The 23,445-nt window shown below is 38.6% G+C and overlaps 1 protein-coding gene across 3 annotated transcripts in view; it reads left to right on the forward strand.

Annotated features, from left to right (window-relative positions):
- Positions 1–7,099: 7,099 nt before the first annotated feature.
- Positions 7,100–23,445, forward strand: part of LOC149780562 (small conductance calcium-activated potassium channel protein 2-like) — a 31,086-nt gene continuing 14,740 nt past the window's right edge. Inside the window, exon 1 of one of the 3 annotated variants that reach the window (XM_089937599.1) lies at positions 7,100–7,457. In XM_089937599.1, coding sequence (XP_089793725.1) covers positions 7,405–7,457 — 53 coding nt within the window. In that variant the 5' untranslated portion in view covers positions 7,100–7,404. Of the gene's footprint in view, positions 7,458–9,224; positions 9,868–13,681; positions 14,207–23,445 lie in introns of those variants that run through there. The other 2 variants (XM_089937600.1, XM_089937601.1) reach the window with 2 other exon arrangements.

The raw sequence follows: 23,445 nt of genomic DNA on the forward strand, positions 1-23,445 counted from the left end.
AGATGGTATGGAACAGTTTTTGACAGGACCATCCGCAAAATTTTAAAAGCTGAAGGAAGAAACGGTTTTCACTATCGACACAAATTATGGTTTTAAAAAAACTTAGTGGTAAACGAAATCTGAAAATAATGTCATTAATGATTATAACTTTATAAATATGGTTGTCCTTTTTCTGTGTTTGCAACACGATTTCGGGATGGATTGATTTTACTGCACATAACCATGCTTGACCTCTTTCCAATTCTGCGAAGTAACTTCTTTTATCGCTTTGTCTATCATGTCAGTTGAAACTGCCTCTGTGTAGCTATTCATGACCACGTCTAACTGCTTCAATTGTGTGCATCTCCATTATTACACCCAGACTCTGAAGTCTGCCATTTCCGCAGCACAGCACAACCTATTTGCATGATGCTTTGGAGAAGAGAAGATGAACTATATAGGTTCATTCTATCTGCACACAGTAAAGCTTGGAACATCATACAGGTAAGCCCTGAACCTTTCTGAAACAGCCCACTAAAATGCCGATAAAGCCAACTTATCCGATGCATGTGGAACTTATTCTCAGCCGGAGTAAAATTTCTTGGTGTACAAGGGACTAAAAGATTGGTTTTCTTTGTCCCGAGTTTGATATAAAAGTTTATCTAACGATATATCCATATGCAACCCAAAAGGTGTTTGAAAGTCTGGCTACACCATAAGTAGAAGACTGAGCAATCAATAACATTAGCTCCTCTAAAATCATTGATGACACATTATCCTCGGACTCGAAAAGGCTGTTTCCTTTTCCAGCTCTTGCCTTCCTCCAAGTCTGCCTCTCTGGACCCTCCTTGATTTCAAGTAAGTCATACAGAATTTTGGCACTTCTTTTTACAAAACCTGGAACATAGCGATGGTAATATCCAAAGAAACCTGTCGATCTCCGCACATCACAGACGTGTATTCTCTCTAAAATATTATAATATATGATCGTATTTCTTACGACCACACATGCTGATAGCTACCACTAAAAGCTAGTTTGGCTGGATTAGTTGCATTCATTTACAAATTGTCAAGATTGTCACTGTCATCGGTCATAAATATTTGTAACGATGTAACGACAATGTTTCTGTTTTTAGTCTATATCATATTCATTTCAAACAAAGTCTTTCAACAATTAACCACTCTACAAGTGTTCATATAACGAGGTCCACATAAGTATGGTATTTGCCGTTCTTTCAGGTATACTTTCCTGTTAGTTAAAGGTTTGATGTTTAGTTAATTGAGCTAAGCTAATAGTTTCGATATTTTGTTTGAACATCACACACAAAGCAAATATAGATTTTGTAAGCATCTAAATTTTAATTTCTGTTTATTTATCATTTTAAAATGAATACCTTCTGGAACATTAGCTGATTTAAGAAGAAAGACATGCTACATACGTGGGGCATTGTAAAAAGGTCGGAATATTATATTATGCCATCTTTATTCCTTTGAACCTGTCAATAAATTTAGTGCTGATTGATAGACAAAAACACCTGATATAAAATGACTTGTTGGTCGATAAGCACACGCCGGACACATGGAGATAAATGCATGTGACGCAACATAGGTAAATGGCAACGACGTAAAAATGTCAACGAAGGAGAACAATTCTGCTATTGAGCAAAGAGCATATTGCAAAATCCGGGTGTTCTTAGGTACTATATGACTGATATTAAGAATAACCTGGAGAAAATTTACTGGGATAATTCTCTCATATTCTACAATTGTTATGTGTCTTTCTCGTTTTAAAGATGGTCATAAACCCATGGATTTGTTCCGGAACACCTCTGTCAGCGATTGATGAACAGAAAGCAGTATGTTGTGAAGGAGGCAGTTCATGAAAATACTCAATACACGTGTTAGATATTTATGTGATCATGGGCATTAAATCCTCAGCTGTTTTAAAATAATGAAAGCTCTGAAGCTCAGATCGATTTGTGTAAGATGGGTCTCTCACCTGGTGATGGATGAACAAATAAATAAACAAAACAATGTGATTGAAATCTCCAAAAGAGCTATGGTAACATGACAATTACCCCCGGTCATTTACCCCCCCCCCCGGTCAATTACCACACCCATAACCCTGGTCAATAATCCCCCGTGTCAACTACCTCCTGGACAACTACTCCCATACCATGGTTATTCCCCTGTATAAAAGAAGCACATAAACTGAAGAGAGTAAAACCAGAAGTAAGAACGGTGGATGGGGCAACGCTACGATATTAACAACAAGAAGATGCCTTCATGTGAAAAGGGTGCTTTAATAAACATAAAACATATACCCTTATACAATACATTATCTGTAAATAAATGGTTTTGTGACCTGAATTAATCGGTGAGCTTCCTTATAATCTGGATAAGCTCAAAAACTCTCTAATTATCCAGATATTATGAATTTAATCCGCCTACTCTATGTATAATGTTGATGTGAAAATAAGACAGCAGGCAATAACGAGTAAATTATTCCTAAGTATTTAACATGGCAGTCTTTGATGTCTCATTTACAGAATTTGAGAAAAGCATTTGGTAAATAGAACTTTGGGGCCTTTAATGTCTCATTTACAGAATTTGAGAAAAGCATTTGGTAAATAGAGCTTTGGGGCCTTTAATGTCTCATTTACAGAATTTGAGAAAAGCATTTGGTAAATAGAGCTTTGGGGCCTTTAATGTCTCATTTACAGAATTTGAGAAAAGCATTTGGTAAATAGAACTTTGGGGCCTTTAATGTCTCATTCACAGAATTTGAGAAAAGCATTTGGTAAATAGAGCTTTGGGGCCTTTAATGTCTCATTTACAGAATTTGAGAAAAGCTTTTGGTAAATAGAGCTTTGGGGCCTTTAATGTCTCGTTTACAGAATCTGAGAAAAGCATTTGGTAAATAGAGCTTTGGGGCCTTTAATGTCTCATTATTTTAAGCCTTAATCAGTAGCGTAGCTAGGATATTTCGGTACCAATGTCGGCCACTATGCAAAGCTTACCGATTGGCCCCTGCCTAATCTATAGTGAAAACAATACTTTTTGGGCCCCTTTGCATAATCTTGCTATATGCCGATGAAATGCTTACCTTGGATATAGTCCAACACTACAATCACATTCAAGCGTCATGACATACTTACACTGTGTAGAGTCAATGGATTAGCTAGGATGTTTGGGTTCCTATGCAAAGCTTAACGAAGGGTCCCTGCCTGATCCAATGTAAAAGAAAATTTGTGAGACCCTATGCTTTGTATACTCTTGCTATTTGGTAGCTACGCCCATGAACATAATTGAATTAATAGCAATACAGGCTTGCTGCTCTGCAATTACTGAACAAAAAACCAATATTGTAAACAGGGTAATAACTATGGCATTGGGGAGATTTCCAGGGGGTAATTGACACAGGGAGGGATAACTGACCAGGGGGTGATTGATCTGAGTTTTAATTGACTTGGGATAATTGATGGCTGGTGGTGGTAAATGACATGACATGGAGTAATTATCCTAGTACCAACAGCTACATACAACATACGAAGAGTGGCCGTGGGCGTTTGAAAGAGATTGTCATGTGTGATGAAGATTTGATTTACCTTTCTGAATCCGACTCGAGAGAAATTAAAAGCTTTGGATTGGAGAAAACAAGCGGAGACCACAAATTTCTGGATTTAGTTGGAATGGCAAGAGAGCTTTATCTCCATTATTTTTTTTGTAAAAGGCCTGGTCATGCAGACACATGTGGCTAATGTCACTGGACAATAATTTGCCTCAAAATGTTGCTAAAGATTGTGAAACACTACCGAACATCCGTCTGCGTACCAGTAACCGAGTTATCTATCTCCATTATGACAACTCAATGGCGCATATATCTGCCGTCGTGTCAGACTTCCGTAAGGGTCACATAAACCAAACGCTGACACATCCTTCTTACAGAACAGATTTAGGTCCAAGTTATTGCTTTGTTGAATCTAGTTATCAAAGACTTATCAAAGACTTCCTGTTGGTCAGACGGTGAACAGCCGCTGTGCAGATGGAAGTGCAGTTTTCCAGAGTGTAAACAACTTAATAAAAAGTGAATGAAAGTGGCATTCAATAACTGGATTCGCAGACTGAGGAAGTGTATAGAAGTACATGACTGAGTACTATGAGGAGATGCAGTGACCTACTGGTCTTAATTGCACAGCGCACTAATATTTAAAAAATAACTTTAAATACACATTGTATTATTATCTGAACTTCTCAAATTAAGCCAGACGCAAAGGTCGTTAGCTTAAAATTTCCTAAAATATTGTGTTACTCAGGTTTGTTTGCTTTTGCTCTGAATCAAGTGGTGTCTGTGAAATGTTTGTAAGCTTTATGAATAAATAATATTTGGGAGACCTTTCTTCTTCGATTATTTTCTATTGCTGAGTTGTTTATCTGTTCTGTATTATGTTCTCTACTAATTTTGTACATTATATCAAAAGTTCAGTATCCCACGTTGAAATTTAAATTGTACTGGCTACTATGTCGATATTTTTTTTCTCTCTCTCTATTAATGTATATTTTTATTAAAATATTTAATTTTGCTTTTTGTCATTAAATGATTGTAGAAGAGCACGACGGACAGTGATGTTCTAGAATTTTGAAGTTTTATAGCATTCTAAGATTCTTAAAATAGTCTATGAATGAATAACATTTTGCTGGTCTTGTATTCACTACCTCTCTTGTTTGTAACTTTCCCAGTCTTTCACTCACTATATATAGTTTGATATTCTTTGCTGTAACTGGAATAAGTATGTACTTAATTAATAACTAACTGTGCTTTGACAACTTTTGTCTCCGAAAACGGTAGCATTTGCAGACACTTTCTATCAGAGAGGATATCAATCCCATACCGCTACCATTTTAAACTGCAATTGCCCAAGCGATGGTACACACAATCCATAACGCGTGTTAGCAGCATCCGACAGCGGACTGTCTGCATGGCAATAGGTCGCTGGGCGTTTCATTTTCTGCAGGAGCTCGATACATGCATGTCGAACAGCATGCTGGATATCTTGCTTCCGTTACGATTTCGGTTTAACAAGGCCAGCGTGCAGCAGGTTTACACATATTCTAATTTTAGTTTTGCGTTCTGAGAACTGAAGTAGGTTAAATGGTTCTAATAAATCGTTCCGCTAGAGATATTCTTTTGAGTATGTTCAGCACTTTACGTATCCAACAAATACCTAATATTTTTGTTGCAAAATTATTCTTCCTCATAAACCTATATATATATATTCAGGTTTTCTCATTTTCTAAGTTTCTTTAAAGGTATCGTGTATATTATCTCTTATTTATTTGGTTTTCTCAACCCCTCTAGTATTTAGGGGAAAATATGTATCACAGTCAACAAGTATTTGTATCCATCATTGTATTTTTCATATGCTTTAATATCAACAATATTTGTCTTTCCCTGGTCATCCACGCGATTGAGCACTTTTCCTTGATTGTCTGGAAAGCTATTTATTTATTTTAATCCTGAGTATTTCCTTTTCCTTTTATCCGTTTAATTTGTTCCCAAAATTGACTGATGGTGTGTAAGCAACTCGACCTTCGTCATTGCAATAAAGTCGTTTTCAATACAATTTTTTGTCTTCCTCTGCAAAGTCCACCTCTGATGAGACCGTTCTGTATACTTGTAACTTCAGCACATCTATATAAGTGTAGACGTCTATTAGTTTAAACTAAATAAAAACATACGGAGAATAATTTGTCTTTAGGTGTTATCAACATTTCAATAGATGATTCATCCACAGCATAAACTTTCTTTTTCAGTAATTTGCAACTTTTCAAACCTTTCAAACGTATGACTGTTTTAAAATTATCTAATCCACTTTTTAGTTTAAAACAGCTGCTGAATAACCAAATTCTGTTTTAGATCCGAATTTGTTTTGCATAAGTTTTTATGTTTTCATTAACTAGTTAATTGATATTAACCTTATGAAATCTATGAGATATTCAAGTTGTACTGTAAATTTAGCCAAATATAAACTCGTGCATTTGCAAACATGAAATACTTAATTTAATTTATTCTTTTCTTTTAACTATCTTGCTATCAAAATTGATACATATCTCAATAGTATTAACAGTAAATGTACTAATTACACCAGCCTCTGCTCTTCAGCACTGTAGATTATTTTTCATGTTATATATATGAGTAATTTTCATTATCTTGCATGTTTTAGTGACAAAACTCACCAACACCACGCTTTTTTCCCATCCAAACGTGCAACAAATACACGATATCTGTTAGTCTGTTGATACCGACATTGTTGCTTTGATCTCAAACTTGTGGAATATTTATATCACATCGCTAAAAACTACTGAATTCAATGCGGTGTAACCTTGTACCATTCTTTGTTTAACAATGTCTCCTTAGTAGTGTTCTTTCATAACCTATGCACATCAGTTTACAAGACGGCACTAAGGTATACTATGGTCCAGGGACCTGCATGTGTACCTGCTTTTCAAGAAATGAGTAGTCCACAAATGTTCTCATGTTAGGAAACGAAATTTGAGATTGCAAAACCATTTAATATTTTGATCTGGTTGAATGTTCCAGCTTCTGTATATAACTGTGTAAGACAACATCAGTACATATTACAATTATGTTGTTCTTGTACCATAATGCACCTGGCTTTTGTTTGTTACAACTGAATGTTTGTTTAGGACTGTAAAAACATATCTCTTTACCTTCGAAAAGATGTTGGTAATTATTCTTGAAGTAAAGTCGATGCCTCGACAAAATTATTTATTTCATCCAATTGTCCAGAGTTCTGTAATTCCCCTGGGAAAACAAATGTGTGAAAAGGTTAGGTTTCGTAACATTTTGTATCGGAGACAAATACGGATTTGAGGAAACATTTTATATTATGTCTGAAAATTACGAAAACCACGGTATGTAAAACATTACCGGAAATAAGATCCACTTAAAATGCATATGGGAAAATGAGTCAGATACTTAGACAAGCTAATCCAACTATTCGAATCGATTTAATGAACAAGCGTTGTAACAGCTGGCTCTTTTATACGATTTGTACATCGGCATTGGGGGCTTCGAAGGGAGTAAAACTCTGTGCATTATGCGAACCTTTTGTTTTCTAATTCGTATCAAATAGAGCATTCATTTTCAATAGTTTTAAAGAAATAAAACTGCATGACAAGGGAATAAGGCTATCAGCTTGAAAAGTACAAATGGAGAAGGCAGTAGCGAAGAATAAAAATTAAAATTCCTGCCTGCAATCTTAGGAAGCTGAAACCTCAGAATTTGAAACATATTAATCTTAGATTGGATCTTTACTGAAGAATGGAACAGCAACACAGTTAAAGCCCAAAATAATTGCCTATACAAAAGAAAATTATGTAGACGTGACCACGTGAAGAATAATGAGCTTCTATGGAGGATTCTATAAACTTACCTCTGCAACAAGAATATTCAGGTGACTCTCTCTCTCTCTCTCTCTCTCCCTCTCTCTCAATAAGACAGAAAATTGCTCGCTTCGGAAATGATTTGAAAGCGCCTGCATCTTTATTCTGTTCCGAGAAATAGATGTCGTAGTGATGAATTATAAAAGAAAACAAACCTGATGAAGAATGAACTATTTAAGGGATGAGAAGAATCTTAAACGCTTCATACTTAACGTCTTTATGTCTTCCACAAATTATAATGGTGCATCTAAATATATGATAACTTCGGATCATTATCTTAGAATACAATAGTTTTTAACAAAATACTAAATTTAAACTCTACAATTAAAGTTTGCAGGCTCAGTTCTGAAACTTTAATATACCCCAACCCGGAGCAGAATTTGTGAAATAAAGTCAATATTGGCCACATAAGGATGAGCGTTTCGCTAGAAGGGATCCATAACGAACATTTTCTTAGACATGCACACGTCCATTGAAGAGTACAGTTTTAGTCTCTTCAGCTAACTAATGCATAATAAAAACAGCGTTTAGCACGTAAATTCAGAAACGAGTTGCCATATACATATATTAAGAGGGCGTAACATTCTTTAATTTCTTTTATTTTCGTTTTGACATCTTTCTGATAAACTGGAGACACTTTCCAAGGAAGACTTTTGTTTGAAAATCCGTCAAGTAGTTATTATCTTCACTACGTCATAAACAATATTACGCCTGACTATTTCACTTACCGAATATAGAAATGAGCAAAGTTACACGTTGAACTTTACAGTATGTCTCCAAACCACAACATTTTCTCACAACTGAGCAGCACCTCCAATTAAGTCAGTATATTCGACATGTCAATGCATAGATAAATGGCAAGTAATGGCGGGGGGGGGGGGGGGGGAGGGGGTGAAGAGCGATAACTCATATGGATAAATCAAAGATCGACTACTGTACAAATTCTACAACATAAACAATCTACATTTACGAAGGAACCCCTCCCCACATTTGAAGTCGTTGATGATATTAAGTTTGATGTGAAAGACAACGACACAATTTCAGAACTACCACAAGAAGCCTGAACTGCACCGCGGTTAATAGCTCATTGTGCATTTTCCGTAGTCGCGTCTTCAATTCCTGATTTCGGTACCTGCATGGGTACGTTGTTGTTCCTTCAATGTCGATGATGTCCTCAGCCTTACTCGGATTCCTGTACCTTAGAGACAAATGTAAATCAGCCGTCGAAAGTATGTGGTGTAATTTTTCAATTAATATTTGTACGATCAGCATAAAGGTTTAATATATGAAGCAAAAAACACAAAGCCACCCAAAGCGTATAAAATGAAAAATATGGTATCATTTTTCAATTAATATTTCTATGATTAGCATAAACGTTTAACATATAAAGCAACAAATACAAAAAGAGTATAAGATGAAAAAATAAACGTAGTCCAAAAATGCGTTACAAAAAGGTATTTCAAATAACCGAACTCTATCGATTGTGTGTGCCTTATTATCGTATACATTAACATGCATTCTAAATAAAACTATTATCAGCACTTTCTAGAGACAAAATGAATTCAATTATCGTTTAGTTTGGTGACCTTTTTGTGCACACTGATAACAAATTTTTTACTTCGTAATTATGATTGATCGTACACTTCATTGTAGCTCTTCAGCATAAATAAGCATCTATACATTGAACCGTAAGTGCAAACCTGCAACAGCTTGTTTTTAGGATATGTCATTTATCTTGATATCAACGTTTCAATAAAATAGATTGTTCACGGAATACAAAAGCGAGGAGATTGTGACGTCCAAGCCTCAAAATCATGGATAAGAATATGATATATTCGACAACAGAATAAAAAAGTGGGAACAGTATAAAGCTTTCACGCTGAGTCGGGACTTTCTTTATCACTGCTAAAGGCGTTGTGACACTGCTTATAACGATTTCTCTCTTTTAAGATTTTTTTCTTCTTCAGTTAAACATATTAAGCCAATCAAAACTGAACTCTGTGCAAATACAAGACAGATATTTTTTTTCTTCTCCGTTTCCTCTTTTTGTGGAATTTATTCAGTTTAACATCAATTATAAACGTTCTGATAACGTTTACATTGCGCCATCGACTGCAATTCGTGAAGGTCTCTTAATTTAAATACATACTGGTTTTTGACTCGAGTGGAAACGTTCAACCCGGAGGACACTGCCGATTTCGGATGCACGATCGCATAGCAATTCGGATACAGGAATCGGTCATCAATTTCCGATTGCAGAGGTGTAAACCGAGCGTGTAATCTCTGCGCCAACAAGACAGATATACGAAATTGAAGTTTCCTGGGACAAAATCAATCAACATTGTCGACCACTACGATACAGGGGCATACGACACAATTCATTGTTTGCTTCCTTCGTAAGGCACGTATATAACTTCTAAGGTAAACGTTTATCTAGTATCAGGGGATAGTTAAATTAAAAGAATCTGTTCGAGATACTTCTGTTTACATATCCTCAATTTCTGTCTAATATTCACATCCCTGTGTCCAGTCCATCCGTGCAACAAAACTGCATTGAGCACTATGGTTAGACATTTCAAGGCAACATGTTTGATGATATTTTTGTAGCACAATAACACAAGATGGACACGTACGTATAGATAGGTTTGCAAATATAAAATTATGCGTGGATTTTTTAAAGCACGCAAATGAGATTTTGAATTGATGCCATGGGTCTAATTTTCATATAGTTTTATTTCCTTTTAATACATGAAACTTTAAAATTATGTTCTCATTTAGAATGTAGTATAATAAAGATATGTATTTTAAAGACATTTTCGGGATATTTTCTACCAAATCATCAGAAACTCAAAGAAAAAAGCGTGATAATGTATCAAAAACTAAGGATGTTCACTTTTCCTTATCCTTAAGAAATTATTCAACAATCGAGAAGGAATGTTTGGCTTTGATAATGCCACTACAACATTTTGAAGTTTACCTTAGTTTAGCTCCTTCTTCGATTATTGTGTTTAGTGACCACAACCCCCTTACTTTCATCGGCAAGATGAAAAATAAAAATCAAAGACTACTAAGGTGGAGTTTTTTGTTACTGGAATATAATCTTGACATCAGGCACATCAAGGGAAAAGATGATTTAATAGCAGTTGCACTTTCCCGTGTATAACAATGTATTATTTCATGTACACTGTGTGCAATTTATATGAGTTCTTTTTAACCTCATGTATAGTTAGTCTGTGGTAAAAAGAAAGCTTTATCATATAATCTTTCTTTTTCTTTATATCTGATTTAATTGTTTGTAAGTTTTAAAATCTTTTTATTTTTTTTAATTTCATTATATGTCAAACTAATGTAGTTTCGTTTATTAGGAACTCGATACTTTTCCAGAAAATAGTTTGACCTTGACTGTTCGTTTTGTAAACACTTAAGGCTGACCTGGTTCCCGACCTTAATTCAAAATTAGTAACAGTCACGTCAACAAGTTTTTCTATTTATTTTTATTGTGGGAATAATAAGGTTGAGGTTTCTGCAAGGAACTGTAGACTTGAGCACAGTACAGGATACAGCATATGTCATCGCCTTCCATCTTGGATTCTTTATCGGGACTCGAACTTCAATTTATTAGAACATTTCATAATTAGGACTTCTAAAATTTTATTCGTGGATTATTTTTGGATTATTTTTTCATTTTACAATATTTTTCCAGGGAAATAAATAATTTGTTAAATTTTTCAAAGCTTGTTGTTTTCACTCGTTCTTATGTTACTGTTTATTCAAGCCTAAACACGTAATATAAGATCACCACGTCCTTCGATTTGCACTGTATAAATGATTTAAAAGCATTCAATTTCTTGTCTTCACTTAAACGTGGAAGGCATTACGATCTAATCTTCAAAATATAAGACATAGTGCAAATTCCTCGTTCAAGGAAAATCTTGTCTAGAACAAGTCTGAGTGTGGAGCGGAGATGGCTAACAACCCAATGCATCATACTGTACTTATAACAACCCAATGCATCATACTGTACTTAATAACAACCCAATGCATCATACTGTACTTATAACAACCCAATGCATCATACTGCACTTAGTGCGCATGCAAAACAACTGCCAGGACCACAGGCACTCATTTCTGTCAGCGAAAAACAAGGAAATTATTTACAGCACCGATTCACTCTCTAGAAATTAAGAAGCTGACTTTAACTCGTGCGGATTGGAAACTGCTCCCTCGCCAGTACGGTGCTGTTGTTTTTTATACAAAAAATTAAAATCACGTCAGTACGGTCAGTCGATGTAATATCAAAGTCAAAGGAGAGATTCCAGTCTTGTTCCCCTGTACGAATTAAATACATTACAAATCATTTAATAGCCACTTTTACCTCTTATTTTGGGAGGATGCTCTCTCCTGTTTGATCTTCCCAGACCAGTTAGGGAGGCTCTCCTGCCGTACTATTATTGTTGCCGAGAGGTATGTGTGCTATAGTTAGATCCTGTAATTTTTTTTATTTGTGTGTGCATATATATATATATATATATATATATATATATATATATATATATATATATATATATATATATATATATATATATATATATATAATTCGACATTATATGCCAGACATCCATCGTAGTCTAGTAAGTAGGTTTCTATCATCCTATGTTCTTCCTGTCTCTTTTGTCTTCTTTTTTTCCCCTCTTCAACTTCTGTCTTGTTCTTTTATGTCCTCCTCTGTCAGGGTTGATTGTTCTGTTTCGCTTGACTTTGTCTCTGTTGATGATAATATTTCGGTTATCGATTTGTTTTGCCATAGTTGGTCTTGCGGGCCCCGTCTCTGTTCTGGCTGTTTCAGTTTTTCCTGTTTTATGTTACCTGACGTGGTACTTCTTTGTACTTATTTTGGTTTCTTGCGTCTCTTTTTGTTTCTTGATTAGCTTTTTTCCTAGTTTTTACTGTTGTTTTCCTTTTTGTTGTTGTAGACAATCTTTTGTCTTGTTGTTTATGTTTTCTCGTCTCGAGTTTCTGTTTTTGTTCAATTTGCTTCTGTCTTGGTTGTTGTTGTTGTTGTTGTGGATCTATCTGCTGTTGTTTTGAAACTGGTTTTTCTTTTTTTCGTTGTTGTACTTTTCCCTCATGTAATAGCTGTTGTTGTTGTTTCGTTTGCTCTTGGGCATGGATTTGTTTATTTTAGTTCTTTGCTTGTCGCCCCTTGAATCTCTTCTTGGTTATTTAGATGTAAATGTTGTTGTTGTTGCTTAGTCGTCTGCTCCTGGTACTTCGTTTCTGGGAAACTTTCGGTCGTCGAAACGTGAGATTGTTCTGTTCTTTGTCCTCCTTGCTTGTCGCTGCTTGGGCCTCCTGATTATTCGGGCATTTGTGTGGAGTATGACCAGTTTTCCGCACCTGTTGCACGACCTATGATTTAGGCAGCCTTTATACCACGATTTGGTTAAGAAACCGTGGAGATAAAAGGCCCTTTTCATATCTCTGAGTTTGCTTTCCTCTATTTCTAAAATTCGTATTCCATTATATATCGTTGTTTGTGGAATTGTTGCCAGTCAAGATGCTTCAACTTTAATTCTTAACATCTTTTGAAAACTTTCCACTGTTACGTCAAGGGGTATTTCCAGTGGTATATCCGATAGGTGTAGCTCTCCCGTTTGTTTTTTTTAATTTTCTTTAACATTGGAGCAGTCTGTTTTACTATGACCATTTCACCCATGATATTTATCTCTCCGTATGGTATTATCAGTAGGTTCCCTCTTGGTCTTAGTATATCCTTTGTAACCATTTCTGGTTATTGAATAGGTTTGGCCCATATAATCTGAGTTGATGACTTTCAGGGCTATCAACACTGTAGATGTAGATGGTATTATTTCTCTGGGTGTAGTTGACACATCCAGTTCTTGGGTGCCTTCTTTATAGGAATATTCAAGGAAAGATCCCTCGTCCATTTCTACTCTATTAATCTCAAAATAAATTCTCCAACCTTCTCATCTCTTTGTGTGCTGCCGCCATGTTTGTGTGCTGCCGCCATGTTTTCTTGCTTATCCTCGTCTCGTGAATACAGTTCACTCCTTGTGATTTCTTTTCCAAATGTCTAATTTGTTTTCAAAATTATAATCTAATACTCATGATTCTGTTACAGCTTAAAGATGTTATAGCCACTTTTGCGAGAATCTTACCTGTTGATTTGTTTCTATCTGGATCGAGTTTTGATGCAATTCTTACGGTTTGTCACGTAGAAAATAAGATACGCTTAGTTCTGATTGGTGGTTATTATTTTACCCTGGACACAAACAAACAATAACTACGAATCAGAATTGATTGTAACATATTTCACTGCGTGACGCACCGGAAGTGTATCCTTTAAATTCAATCCAAGTAGACCAGATTCGAACCAACCGAGAAGTTTCCCGTAAAATTGAATATTAAATTAACACAAAAGTATCTAAATCATACGTGAAGAACAAGCCCTGATTGTCTGCTTTACGTACTTATATACTGTATCAGTGGCTGAACATGGCGACGGGATGAAATAATTTGAATGGAATTTGTGGATGGAGGGAGATATCAAACCACGTGAGTTAATCGTCGTGTGCTAATTTGTAGAAGGCAATTGGGTTTTGTCAACAGATTTTTTTATCTTACAGAAATGAGTGCATATGTCTGCAAAAGGTGTCTCATACGAAATCTCAACTTAAGAATAAAAAGTCAAAAAACTAATAATTATTCACAACTGCTGAAGATTAAAGTAATATATAGGGTAAGCATCGTTTTGTATAGATTATTCTTTTCTTTTATCGAGATGGAAAAAGTATCGATGCATTGATATATCGATTAAGGGTTTTAAACCTAATAAGAACCCGGATTAATACAAGGACCTGACATTGAAAATATCTATTGTATACACACATACAGAGGGTACGTGTGTTATTTGGATGTAGGTGTATTTTGTCCACTTTTCAAATGTCCTTACGGAGCTAGATGTAGGCCAGGGATCATTTCATAGGGTAATTTACAGATAAGAAACCTAGCAGTGGTAGGGAGGAACAAAATGATGTATTTATTTATAAGCATCAGTAGTGAATAGGGCCACCGTAGCGACAATGGGAATTAGCATTACAGACCCCCCTGGGCCACTCTAGCGACAATGGAAATTTAACATGGAGAAAAATCGTGGGCCACTCTAGCGACAAGGGGAATTTAACATGGAACTATAGTGTGGGTCTGTCTAGCGACAAGGGAAATTAACATGGGGAATAGAGTTTGGGCTTTTGGGATTTTTTAAAAAAAAATTTTTTTTTAAAAAAAAGGGTAGGCAATTGAAAGGCTATCTCTTTTCGAGAAATATGGCTGGCCCTGAAAAGGGCCTTTGGGTTTATGTTAATATGCCCTTAACATAAAGGGCATCTGCAACATCTTCTTCTTCTTCTTAGGCTTCGTCGAATGGTAGGTCCATAAACTAAAACTCTTTTCAGGCATCCTTGCCTCTCCACGTAAATTCTACGTATCCATAGGCTCGTGTCGGTCCTGTTGACAACGGTCCACTTGGATCGGACATACATGAGCATGTCCGTCCTGAACATCATCGTTGACACAAGGGTTGAAGATTCAACGTCTGTCCACATGTTGAGGCTCTTAGAATAGGTGAATCAATGCAGTGAACGGCGCTTATTTATAGGGGCGGAAAGGATTGAAACGGATTGAGTTCATTTACCAATCCGAACACGCGTTACAGAATTCAGTCAGCTCGCATCCAATCCGAAGAGAGCAGTCTGTGACGTCACGTAGTCAATATAGATTCGCTAGCGCTTGTGTGCAGTCAATCTATGCGACAGTGATTCAACATGACGGAAACTCAGAAAACGATCCAGTGGGGTGCACCAGCAGGGGAGACTGCCCAAGGGAACCCGGACTTACTTTCAGAAGAGGTGAATTGGGATTTTGTGGATTTTCTCTCCTCGCAAGAATTTGTTCCGGAACCTTCGTTACTTTCTTCATTACCGCAAGTGGAGAATTTTAGACAGAGACAGAAAGAAGAATTGGAGAAATTTATACAACGACAAAAGGAAGCGGAACAGACTTTTCTCCTACAGCAACAGCAACAAGAAGAAGAGGTAAGAAAAAAACAACAGCAACAACAGCAAGAAGAAGTAGCAGCAAAGAAACAAGAGGGTGAAAATCAAACGGTCACGGTACTGTTGGACATTTTAGCGGAGTTAAGAAGTCTGAAACAAATGTATCAGACTTCTTTATCACGACCGAAGAGAATACGACCTTCCCGAGCCAAACATGTCAACCCTGTGACTAAGCCTACCGTACCACCCTTAGTGATTTCAACTCAATCATTATCATCATTACGCAGTCCAGAAGTAGGCCTTGGCCGTGGCAAAGGCTTAAGGCAGTTAAAATTGATTGCTTAAACTCACCCCTGCACCATAAAGAAAAAGGCCCTTTTCAGGGCCACCCACATTTCTCGAAAAGAAATACAATTTCAATTTGCCAATAACTCAAAAAAAGTACGTGTCTGTGTATGAGTGCGTGAGTGTAGCTTCTTATTTTAAAATCAAAACTCAAAGACTCTTACCTTATATCATTCATTTATTCTTTTCTCCATTTTTTACAATCCAATTCACAATTCACAACACAACACTTTAATAAAAAGTTCATTGATTTCTTCTTTTCTCCTTGTTTAGTCTCTCCGTTTTTTGAATTTCTTCACCGTCACACTCTTTTCCTCTTCTTCCTCCTCGCTTTCTTCCCTTCTTCTTTTTTTCTCCTGTTTCTTTTTCTTCACCTGTCTTCTTTCTTCCTCAGAAGAATCCCTCTCTTCCTCAGAAGAATCCCTCTCTTCCTCTGAAGAATCCCTCTCTTCTTCTGAAGAATTCCTTTTTTCTTCTGACTCCTCTTGTTTCTTTTTTGGGCAATCTGGAGACCAATGTCCTTTTTCTTGACAATGATAACAGGTATCTTGACTTTTGTCTCTTCTAACCCCTTTTTTTCTTTTTTGACGGTCTGGACACTCTGAAGACCAATGCCCTTTCTTCTGGCAGATATAGCAAGTATCTTGACTTTTATCTCTAAAGGAAGGAGAGTAGTCCGTAGGCTGGTCTGAAGAGAATTTTCTAATGACCCCTCGCAAAGCTCTGACGAAACGTTCCATCTGGTCAGTCTCTTCCATCGTTGTGCTCGGCTCGAGAGTGAAATGAATAGTGAAAGGACAAGACACACACCCTTTTATATACGCTGGTCTGCTATGACTATAAAGTAGTTTATGGTGTTTGAACTTGAGTCATTTGACTTTTTGCTTTCAAGATGAAACGATCCCATTCATTCGAGAAGAAAGAAGAAAGTAAGAGGCAGAAACGTGATCTATCGCCTCGTACCAGGGCTGAGATCTTGGCACAAATTCATGCCAGTGATTTTGAAGAGGACATGAGTGAACCAGAATCCGAACCCTCTAAACCAAGTTCACCACCCTTAGTCAACCCTGAAAAGTACTATTCCATTCGAGAGACGGAAAAGCGCTCCTCTAGAAAATTTAGAACCACGGCTTACAAATACACGGTGAAGTTTAAAGATTTCAAGGCTGAAGTGCCGTTAGAGAAAGCAGAAGTGTTCATCACCGAGGTGTGGGATTCTTTGCTTACCGCACTCAAGCGACAATGTCAACCCAAAGAAGACGATCGCTTGAGACTTTCCATACAACACGACGGTTTGAAATCCCCTGTTTGGATCGAGTTTAGCACCCCTGCAGAATTGACTGCTTCCAAAGTCATGGACAAGATTCAACACGTACAACAATCTAATGATCAGTTTGACATCACCGATGGTAAAGCCACACTGGACATGACCCACGTCTCTCCTCCTCAAGGGACAGGACGCAAAAAGATGTTATTGGTGGACGACCTTCGCAACACCAAAACGAGTCTCGTCCGAATTAACAACCCTCATGACCAGATGTGTTTAGCTCGTGCCATCGTGGTGGGACGAACCTATGCCAACAAGAACGACACGGTAGAATGGAAAAGAACCTGGAAAACTATTCAACGATCCGATCGAGCCAAACAACGAAATGAAGCAGAACTCCTGTTACAACAAGCCGGACTGTCCAAAGACACACCCTGTGGCATTCCTGAGATGCAAAAATTGCAAGATACCCTAGCTCCACGATACACCTTGAAAGTGCACCCTCAAGAAGTGCGCGGACCTCTGTTGTTTCGAGGCCAAGATTTTAAGGATGGAAAATACATTCACCTTTATCATCACGATGAACATTTCGATACCATTACCAGTATCACTGGATTCCTGAGATACAGATATTACTGTGAGAAATGTGACCATGGTTATAATAATCGAGAGCAACACAAGCATTGTGGATCGAAATGCTCAGGATGTTTGGCCTCTTCACCCTGTCTGAGCGAAGAACCAGTGCCTTGTTCAACTTGTCTGCGCACGTTTGTCAGCCCTACCTGTTACCAACAACATCTGAAAACGCAAGGTTCACAGAAGAAATGTGCTTGTCAACTCCTGAGATTGTGCCCTACGTGTGAACAAGTCATATGTACCAATGCTGCCAAGGCACACGTATGTCGAGGAAAGAAAAAATGTCACATTTGTCACCACATCGTGGACTTGGAACACCAATGTTACGTGCAAAAATACCAACCCCCACCAGAGAAAGAGGACGGTCACAAGAAGAAAGGCAATTTCATCTTTTTCGATTTCGAATGCATGCAAGAGACCGGCATTCACATTCCTAATTTCTGCGTGGCTCATCGAGCGTGCGAGAAGTGCATTCAAGAACCTATCTTCAGTCATTGCCCTCACTGCAGCAAGATTCCCGGAGGGCGTGAAAAAATCTTTCGGGGACCTAACACGTTAGCCGATTTTGCCCAATGGGTCTTAGACCCCGTCGACAAGACGTGGAGCCAAGAGGACATCGAACGTTACGGAGATTGTCATCGTCATGCCACGGTGATGGCTCACAATTTCTCCGGATACGATGGACAGTTTCTTCTCAGATACTATACGGAACAAGGCACCGAACGTCCTAAAGTCACTTTGAACGGAGCCAAAATCATTTTCATGCAAGTGGGACAAGTGCAGTTTAAAGATTCGATGAGTTACTTGGCCATGCCTTTGAGTCGAATGCCTAAAACGTTTGGAATGACAGAAATGGCTAAAGGGTACTTTCCACACTTTTTCAATACGGAAGCCAATCAACATGCCGTTCTACCCCATTTACCCGAGGTTCACTATTACGACCCCGACAACATGCGTACCGAACAACGAGAAGCTTTCTACGCTTGGTACCAGATTCACGCCTCGGACCCTTTCGACTTTCAGGAAGAAATGCTAAAGTATTGTCGTTCCGACGTGGACATTTTACGGCGTTGCTGTGGAAAATTTCGAGAACTGTTCATGGAACACGGAGGGGTCGATCCTTTGAAAGAAGCTTGCACCATTGCCAAAGCGTGTTCCTTAGTGTACCGCCAACGATTCATGCCTGAAAACACCGTGGCTGTCATCAGTCCTCAAACGACCCACTATGTCAAGCGTCAATACTCGGTCAAAGCCCTACGTTGGTTACATTACTTGTGCGACAAGGAAGACAAATGGATTCAGCATGCCCGCAACGGAGGAGGCGAAAAGACCATCGGAACGTATTCGGTCGATGGTTGGGACTTAGAAAACCCCAAGATCGTGTACGAGTTTAACGGTTGCTTATTTCACGGATGTCCCGTCTGTTACCCTGACCGTGGCACTAAAAATCAGTTTTTGCAACGAACCATGGAAGACTTGTACCAGGACACTTGTCAGCGACGTCTAAAGTTAGAACAGCAAGGATACCAAGTGGTGGAAATGTGGGAACACGAGTACGATCACCGTTTGAAAACCGATCCCGAGTTTAAACGCCTCGTGGAAAGTTACCAGTTCATGGACCCGCTGAACCCGAGGGATAGTTTGTACGGAGGAAGGACCAATGCCACCTGTTTGCTGTACCAAGCCGATGAAAAGAAAGGAGAAGAAATCAAATACTTGGACGTGTGTTCGCTGTATCCCTACGTGTGCAAATATTGTCGCTTTCCTGTAGGGCACCCACAATTGTTCACGGAACACATCGACCTGAAAAACATTCGACAATACGAAGGCTTGATAAAGTGCAAAGTTTTGCCTCCCACGAACCTATACCATCCCGTCTTACCTCACCATTGTCAAGGCAAATTGATGTTTCCCTTGTGTCGTACTTGTGCCGAAACGTGCAACCAGGACCAACCTTGTCAGCACAGCCAGGAAGAACGGGCCTTGACGGGAACCTGGGTCAGCGTAGAATTGTTCAAAGCTCTGGACATGGGATACCAACTGTTAGAAGTGTACGAAATTTGCCACTTTCCCAAGACACAACAGTACCACAAGGGTGACCCTACTCAGAAAGGCATTTTCGCTGACTACGTGGATGCCTTTTTGAAACTGAAGCAAGAAGCCAGCGGCTATCCTTCCTGGTGTCACACTCCCGAAGACCAAATACAATTCAAAGAGAAATACTACGAACAAGAAGGCATCACTTTAGACCACATCGAGAAAAACGAAGGCAGGCGATCGTTTGCCAAAGTGATGTTAAATTGCTTGTGGGGTAAAATGGCACAACGACCGTGTTTACCCAAGACGGAATATTTGACAGAACCTTCCCGCTACTTCCAGATGATTCACGACAAAACCAAATACATGAAACACGTGGACGTCGTTCGAGAGAATTTGATCTTGGTCAATTACGAAGAAGATCTGGACTTTGTACAAGACGACCCTTTTGGAAATGTCATCATTGCGGCTTACGTGACAGCTCATGCTCGCTTAAAATTGTACGAAGCTTTAGAACTGTTAGGGGAACGCGTCCTGTACTTTGACACGGACAGTTGCATTTACGTCCATCACCCTATTCAACATCACCCTAACATCGAAGGAGACCGTTTAGGAGCCTGGACAGACGAGCATCCCGACGACAAGATTCTAAGTTTCGTCAGTGGCGGTCCCAAAAATTACGGCTACGAATACCGGGACAAACAAGGAGAAGTACACACGACGTGCAAAGTGAAAGGACTGACTCTGAATTATCGTACCAGTCGTGTGGTCAACTTTGGGGTATTGAAAGAAGCCTTGCAATCGGGAGAGGATGGAAACTTTAAAGTGACCACCTTTCAACCGAACAAGATTGTACGTTTACCCACTCACCACATCGTCAGTCGACCCTTGGAAAAAGTTTATCAAATCGTGTACCAGAAGCGAGTTCGACTTCCCAATCATTTCACCTTACCGTATGGACACGTTGGTATAAAACATTGGTTGTAAGATAGTTACCCACCAGAAAGATGACTTCGCCACAGCAAGAATCGAGTGAGAAACCCGATGAGAACTCCAAGTTCAAACCCTACCATTTTCCAGTCTTCTTACCTGACTATTGTGATTGTGCCCGTCGATTGGACACGTTTCAGAAATGGCCTACGGATAGGGAAGGATTACCTTCTTCGCATGTTTTAGCTAGAACAGGATTTGTCTACTTGGGACCTGAGTCAGGATTGGGATACGAGGTACAGTGTTTTGCTTGCGGACTGAAGTTACGAATGGATCTATGTATCTATAAAGATTCAGCTATTCTGGAACATACTCGATGGTCTCCGCACTGCCCTTACCTTTCTATGACCTTTCCACCCATCTCACTACGGTACAATGTTGACGGTACCTTAGAGACGGTACCTTCCGAAACGAGACATAAAAAACGTAAAAAAGGAAAGATGTACAAGCTGGAGACTGCATTGCGACTAGTATAAAAAGGGGGCTATGGTCAAGATCGATAGTTCATTGTGACTACCAAGACCGAGCGAACAAGATGAATACTTTGAAAAAGACATCGTTTCAGTTTGGGGATTGTAAAAAAGTTGTATCTTCCTCTAGTGTGACTAATATTGGATGGATAAGACCCAGGCATTGCGACGGAAAATGTCCGGAAGGAAACTGCGATTGTCCATGTGGTTACCATTGTAATTGCGTAACGGAGTTTGCAGACGAGTGCGATTGTGAGCCTTGCGATGGGACCGATGCTGTACCTTGTGACCTGAGCGATGCCGTAAAGCATCATGGGAACTTTAGTGCCCCTACCCCTGTCATGGAAAGTGATGCTGTGCGTGTCAAACCTGTGGGATGCGAAAGCGATGCTGCTCGTCCTCTTGGACATTTTACTGGGTTTCGTTTTAAAGGGGAATGTCCACCTTCACGTTTACCTCCCTACGGATGTCATCCAGCCCTGAGCAAACTCCTGCCCATGTCACTCAACCCTCATCGAAACGAACCTGTGAAAAACGAATATTCGTTTCCTGTGCGTTTGTCGGAATACTGCGACTTTGAAAATCGTCTTCAATCGTTCAAAGGAAAATGGCCAAAGTATCTGGGAGGACCGACCCCCGAAGAATTAGCCAGAGCCGGATTTTTCTACTTGGGCGAAGGAGATAAAGTCAAGTGCTTCAGTTGCGGTGTGTCACTTCACCACTGGGAACCGCAAGATTCGGCCTACGTAGAACATGCTCGATGGTCACCGAATTGTCATTACTTACCTTTAGTGGGACCGAGACATTGAAGTAACTTCTTACCATAATCATCTGTTCATGGATACTTTACAAGAGAACATTTGTGCTTTGCCTGTGGAGTTGAGAGAACGCATTTACCGAGAGCTGGTCAAAATACAAGTGAAACGTAAAGAACAATTGCATCCGTTACGTCACCGGTGTTTGAACCACTGGTACCTGAAGGCTATACAAGGATTGATTCAATTGAAAGTGTTCCATCGGACAGACATTGATGAACGATCCTCTAGTTTTAAAAAGGATTGGTTTGGTATGGACGATTGTAGTTACATCATTGTAAACGTACTGCATCGAATTCCAGAGGAAGAGTTAACGAATTACCAACATCTTGAACACAATGTCAACTTAGTGAAAGAGGAAACTTCTGAACGAATTGTCATGTGTAGATTAGTGACTCAACGATTTAAATTTGACACTGAAGTGAAACCATGTTTGTGCAAAGAGTACATTTCTTGTGTCAGACCAAAGAGGATTTAGTATGACCTATTCATGGATACTTTGCTAGAGAACATTCGTGCTTTGCCTGTGGAGTTGAGAGAACGCATTTACCGAGAACTGATCAAAATACAAGTGAAACGCAAACTCAAAGTGATTCGTCCGTTTTTAAATTATGCTATGTTCCAAAGTACAAGAAGACTGATTATGAGTGGATATTACATTAGACACAAAGTTAAACGAGGCTATTGGTCGCCACCCAACGATTCCAAAAACAGTGTATATAATTATGGATACTTTACAAGAGTACATTTTGGGCTTGCCTGAGGAGTTGAGAGAAAGGATTTACCGAGAGCTGGTGAAAATACAAGTGAAACGTAAAGAACAATTGCATCCGTTACGTCACCAGATCTTTAACCACTGGTACCTGAATGGTATAAGAGGACTGATTCGTCAGAAATTTTTTCACTGGTCAGACCTTGTTGAATACTTTCAGTATATGAATGATGATGGGCTAGACGTTCGTAATTTTGGTTACTTGGAGATTCACTTACTGCAACGTATTGAGGAAGACGAGTTAAAGGATTACCAACATTTGTTACATGGAATCTGCTTAGAAAAAGACGAAACATCTAGACAAACTCTGACGTTTCAGTTACAGTATGTAACATTTAAATTCCCTACTGGAGAACGAACGTGTTTGGTTAGAAATTACCTTTATTGCTTCCGAAACAAAGACACTATAAAATCAAGTTGCCATGCCACGGATTATGTCACATATCATTCAACAGATTCCGTGGAAGGAACTCAATGACCATATTCAAACCGTGGATCATTACCATCGATTATTACAAGAATTGTATCCGTTCAATTTGGGACGACAAGTGGTGTGTGTCTTAGTGACTTGTTTTCTGGGATTTCGTTTACC

The sequence above is a fragment of the Sinohyriopsis cumingii genome, chromosome 16 (genome assembly GCF_028554795.1).
Source record: "Sinohyriopsis cumingii isolate HCF-2022 chromosome 16, ASM2855479v2, whole genome shotgun sequence".
Taxonomy (NCBI): Eukaryota; Metazoa; Mollusca; class Bivalvia; order Unionida; family Unionidae; genus Sinohyriopsis; species Sinohyriopsis cumingii.